Source organism: Sceloporus undulatus, chromosome 4, assembly GCF_019175285.1.
Source record: "Sceloporus undulatus isolate JIND9_A2432 ecotype Alabama chromosome 4, SceUnd_v1.1, whole genome shotgun sequence".
In the NCBI taxonomy this organism is placed as follows: Eukaryota; Metazoa; Chordata; class Lepidosauria; order Squamata; family Phrynosomatidae; genus Sceloporus; species Sceloporus undulatus.
In genome coordinates this window covers 101,564,683-101,570,226 of record NC_056525.1, presented here as the reverse complement: position 1 = coordinate 101,570,226, position 5,544 = coordinate 101,564,683, and the positions used below count along the sequence as shown (strand labels likewise).

General features: G+C 39.6%; 2 protein-coding genes across 2 annotated transcripts in view; both read left to right on the top strand.

Moving 5' to 3' along the window:
- DDAH1 (dimethylarginine dimethylaminohydrolase 1) overlaps positions 1–5,521 on the top strand; it is a 336,716-nt gene extending 331,195 nt beyond the window's left edge. Inside the window, exon 5 of the mRNA XM_042462205.1 lies at positions 4,353–5,521. Within this exon, the coding sequence (XP_042318139.1) occupies positions 4,353–4,538 (186 nt within the window). The 3' untranslated portion in view covers positions 4,539–5,521. The remainder of the gene's footprint in view (positions 1–4,352) is intronic.
- The window catches only part of LOC121928024 (mucolipin-2-like), a 61,760-nt gene that overhangs the window by 36,760 nt on the left and 19,456 nt on the right, over positions 1–5,544 (top strand). The window lies entirely within an intron of this gene.

The following is a 5,544-nucleotide window of genomic DNA, read 5'->3' as shown; positions in this document are numbered from 1 at the left end:
GTGAGTGAAAACTAGGGAAGGCTGTCATATCTTTAATGGTTGTGTGGAAGAGCAGATTTCAGCAGTTGTAGTTTGTTACCTGGTACTATAACAAGATGTGCTGGTACTGTATTTCCTCTTCTGCATAGCCATTAAAGAACCTTCTTCAGTTTTCACTCTAGCAGTCCTAATTCTCTGACCACTGAGCATGTACAGTCACGATTTGGTCTGTTTGAATTTCCCCTCCACCCCTTAAGACCTTTTCCCCAACTGTTCACCTGGAACAATGCTCCATCATGATAGAACACCATTGAGAGAGAGATTGTGAAGGAAGTCACGGTTGCTTGGCTATTTTTATAGGAATAGTACTGCTGATGAGAAATTAGAAACCCCTGTTTTTCCACCCACATTTCTGATAAACACTCTGTCCCTCTGAAAATGTCATACCTTTTCTCCACCCTCCACCCAAACATTGTAGAAAATACTCCTCTCTGCTTTGAGAATGGACCTTTGAGGGAAGAGATTTTCCAAATAGCAATAGCAGTAGTTGGAACAAATTATTAGCAATTACTGATCTGTCCATGGTCCTGCAACCTTGTCTGACCCTAATATTTTTGCTTTTAAACTCTCACGACATGTATTATCTTTCTCTGTATTCCTGATGGATGTTATACTTAGCTATTATCTGCCTTAATACTGATTTTTTAAAATCATCAACCCCTGTTTAGCTACTATCACCTTGATCCTCTACTTCCTGGATTATCCAGGATGTTTGTTGTTGTGTGCCTTCAAGTCATTTCTGAATTTTGGAGACCTTAAGGCGAACCTATCTTGGGTTTTTCAGTACCTGTATTTGTTCAGAGGCAGTTTGCTTTAGCCTTCCTCTGAAGCTGAGAAAGTGTAACATACTCCAAGGCTACCCAGTGGGTTTCCATGAATTCAGACTCTGCTCTCCACAGGCATAGTCTAATGCTCAAACCACTACACTAGAGCATATCCACCTCCAGCACAAATGACCAGTGAGACCACAAATTGACCAGTGAGCATACCAGCATAACAAATGGTGTTTCAAGCTGCCAGTCTTGCCTATCCCTTCTCCCTCTCTAACTCTGGTCTCCTGAAGCTCTGACTGGTGAAAGTTAGCAAATATTGAGACGTCCCATTGCAACCATTATCTATAAAGTGCTTCATTAATTGCCCCTAGTCAGAGGAGGAGAAAGCAGGCAACAACAACATACCTTTATTTCAAACAACAGGCCATTAGGCAACAGAATATATATAAAACATATAAAAATGTTAAAATAGCACTATAAAACAAATATTAATAACATATTTGTAATACGTACATATATACATACACATATACATATACATTCTCAGATACATTAGATGATACTAGGCCATGATACTGGGACAAGGTGGATATTTATATGGGTATTAACAGAACAATAAACAGGGCTGTTTGTTATGCGTAGGTCATAATCTTATGAGTTTTAGCAGTGGAGAGGAAGAACTTTGCCACTGCTTCTGATTTACTTTTCTCAGAATCATTTAGCAAGTACACCAGGTACCAATTGATTGGTCTACCTAGAAACTTAAGCAGGAGGGGTGAAATTAATCTTAGTCTCTCATCCTTATAAAAACTACAGAAAAATAGGACATCCTCTAGAGACTCAACAGAACCTTCACTGCAAGGGCAGACACCTTTGTTATATGAGGTTCCCTTAAAGCGGCCCTCTAGCAAGGCAGAGGCAATAACATTAAATTGTGAGTTAGTAACACGATTTACTAAGGCCCAGTACATGCCTCTTTGAAAATCTGGGCTAGGGACAGCGGTTTTTCCACCGGAGGGAAGCCGCTGCCACCAAACTGCATGGTTTCCCACCGGCAGAATAAGAACCTGCAAAAAGCAGGTTCATTCTACTCCACGATGGCAGCATAACAAGTACACCACAGTGCACCACTGGCACACTTGTTACACAAGCGATGCGCGGTGCCTGGCGGATGTCGCATGGCACTTGCATAAAAATGGCAGTGCCCATGTGTACAGGGCGCCGCCATTTTGAAGCCCTCGTTGAGGGGCGTCTGGAAGCACTGCCCCAAAGCAACCCTAGCATGTGACAAGGGTATCTTAAAATACTGGCCCATAGCTCGGTATTTTGGGATGGTCAAATTTTGTAAATAATGTGCCTCTCTCAAGATTGAACTGCAACCCTAGACTGATGGGAGAACAAGTTGTGCGGGCAGAAGATAAAGAATATTGTGTATCAATATCTTTTATACGGCATACCAGAATCTGCTGTGCCCTTGGCAAATCATGTGTAATGAGGAAGTTGTTTGAAAAGCCCACTCTCTGCAATTTTTCCTTGATATTTTTAGACCAGAGGGTGGTATAATTGTCTTTCATTACAAGGTACAAATATCCTGACTCAGGGCCAGCATAGAAAAGCCAATACTTTAAGGCCCACATCCAGGCAGTATATTCAACTAAATGGAGAAAGCAGGCTGGCCCAACACATTTTGTAGTCTGAACTAAAAGACAAAATTGCATCTCCAGCCCGATTGAGATATAGAAACTGACTACACTGGGAGCTGAATCTTAACTTCATCCATGGCAATGGTAACAGTAGCCACTAAATCTGATGCTAGAAGGCTACCTTAGATGTATAGGACAGGCTGTATGGCAAGCAGAACTCTGTCCAGCCCTCAGCATCTGATACCCAAGGTATCTAGCCTACTCTTCCTAACAGTGGTACCAGCCCTGCTAAGGACAGACAAACAGGGAGGAAAGGGGGAAATTAACAGCTTCATTTCACTGGTATACTTGTTTAATTTCTAAATTGTAATACTTGGACGATCATGGCTGCATCTGCACTGCAGAAATAATCTGGTTTGAAATAACTTTAACTGCCATGGCTCAGTGCTATGGAAGTCTGGGAATTATAGTTTGTTGCAGCACCAGAATTCTGGCAGTTAAAGTGGTGTCAACCCAGATTATTTCTGCAGTGCAGATGCAGCCTAAGTTTTAAATATTTTTAAATTTATTTTAAGTCAATTTTTACCCTCAAGATTTAACTTCTAGAGAACAGTATGTGGGGGACACTGAAATCCAAGGTACCCTTTATAAATAATAAAAATATTTTTATGATCTTCCCAAAGAGTAAAGTAGATATAAAATAGAGAGAGAAGACCTATTTTGTATATGAGAAAAAATTACAGGGTGGGAGGAAAATGTGCTAACCCTATCTCCTCCATCATGCTTCCATCACTGTCCTCATGTGAAGAGCAATGGTTTGATTTTCCATAGTTCCAAATTTTAAAAAAAGTCACAGATGATGGAGATTCTCCTCTTCAGAAAGCCATTCTTTATGTGAAGAGTAACATTTAAAGCAGACACCTGTAACATTTAAAGCTGAGCAGATTCTCTGTGAATATGTGCTTAACATTTTCAAGATAGTAACAGGCTTGACATTTTAAAATGCTGATCATGTTGGCACTTATATATGAAATCCTACCATAAATACATATTTTTCGTTTTCTGCCATCTTACCACTTTTCCTTTTGGTATTCAGTGTTACTTTTCAGGGTAGTGGAGTAGTGGTTTGAACATTGAACTACAACTGGAGAACAGGATTTGATTCCCTGCTCAGCCATGGAAACCCACTGGGTGATCTTGGGCGAGTCACATACTCTCAGCCCCAGAAAACCTGTAATAGGTTCACTTTAGAGTTGGCTTAAGTTAGAAATGACTTGAATATACACATCAACAACCAAATATACCATCTGCTTGAAATGCTAACTGCAGGGTGAACAGTCTTCTAGTTTGAATTATAAACATCTCGGAAGCAACAGAAAGATCTCTTAATTTCATATGATTATTTTTTGTGCCATTGTTTCTTTGTAAAATAAGCTCTTGCACCCCACCCACATACCAGGGGTGCCATTATTGTTGTTGTTGTTGTTGTTAAATTTTATTTATAAAGTGCTGTAAATTTGCACAGCGCTGTACAAAATGAACATTCAAATACCAATAAAATAAAAAACTGCCTCTGGCTTATAGTCTAACAATATAAACAAATATAAAACTATCATATAAAATTAACAATAAGCTAAAATCCACAATGAAACAAATAACCATGAAATCAAATTGTGAATTGGAACACTTCCCTATACAAATACATTTTTAGTTCAGCCTTAAATTTGGCTAAAGAGGCGGTGGTTCTCAGTTGTATGGGAAATAGGTTCCAGAAGGGGGGGCAGCAAAGGAGAATGGGGGATCTGGGCAGGGGAAGAGGAGATCCTAGGTTGAACCAGCAGCCCGGCGTTAGTAGATCTTAGGGGCTAAATGGCTCTTGCTTAACTTTTCATAACAGACTATGCAACAGATGAGTGACCACCGCTACGACAAGCTTACAGTTCCTGATGATGCTGCAGCAAACTGTGTATATTTGAACATTCCTGGCAAAGGTCATATTTTGTTGCACCGAGCCCCTGAAGAATATCCAGAAAGTGCAAAGGTAAAATCAAAAATACTGTTCTTTGTTCCTTTAAGGTGCTGATCAATGCTGAATTAAGAAGAGTAGCGAAGGAGAATAAAAGCCATGTATTGCTAACCTAGCCTCCACATGCAACTAGGATTTTTCAAATATGGTAACTGCTTAGAAAAGAAAAAAGAGGAAGATATGAACCACAATTGTGGGCGGTGGATGGTGCTAGTTAAAGAGAAACTTGTGCTGGTGAGTTCAGGAGCCCCCAGTTGGGCTCCTGAACTCCATAATAGCTCCTTAAGACTTCTCCATTCTTGTTCTTTACCAAGGACAGTAGATCCACACTGAAGGTTGGGACACTTGTTAGGATCGTATTGGTGGTCCACTGAATCAGTTCTGGAATGGATGCTGACACATATAATATTCTTTTATCACCTAATTCGTATTTTCCCTACTTTTTTCCACTCTGTTGGGTACTTATTTCTTTCCTCAGTGTGGTATTTGCAAGTGACCCATAAGTAAATTTGAGACAGTAGCAAAAGACAGCTATAGTGGAGTGAATAAGTCAGGATTTTTGACCACATTGTGCACTTTTATTTAAAAAGTATCAAGCTTAGCAAGAGGATGAAATGATAATGGCTAAGCATTTCTTGCTATGGATTCCTCCTTAGCTGCTCAGTGAATTCATTTCCCCTCCACACCTGTTTTGGAATAAATTCATCTTAACATTGCTTTTTGCTTGTACTTCAATATTTTCTATATTGAAAACACATTCCCAGGTATGTTTTTAAGGTCCAGTTATACTTGATGGCATATTGTAATGAAACAATCTCTCACACAGATATAAATAAAGACTATGCATGTTCACAGTGATTTTACAACAACTCTCTCAATGAATATTAAAATTATGACAAATGCTAATAATTCACTAAAAATATCATTTCGATTTGGGGTGGCCCACAGTTTTTTTATGCTTTAGGTTGGCTTTTGTTGGCACGGTGGCAGTATGCCTAACAGCACCTGATGCCAAAACAAAGCACTAGTGAGCTAGAAATTATGCTGTCATAGGCCTGTTACA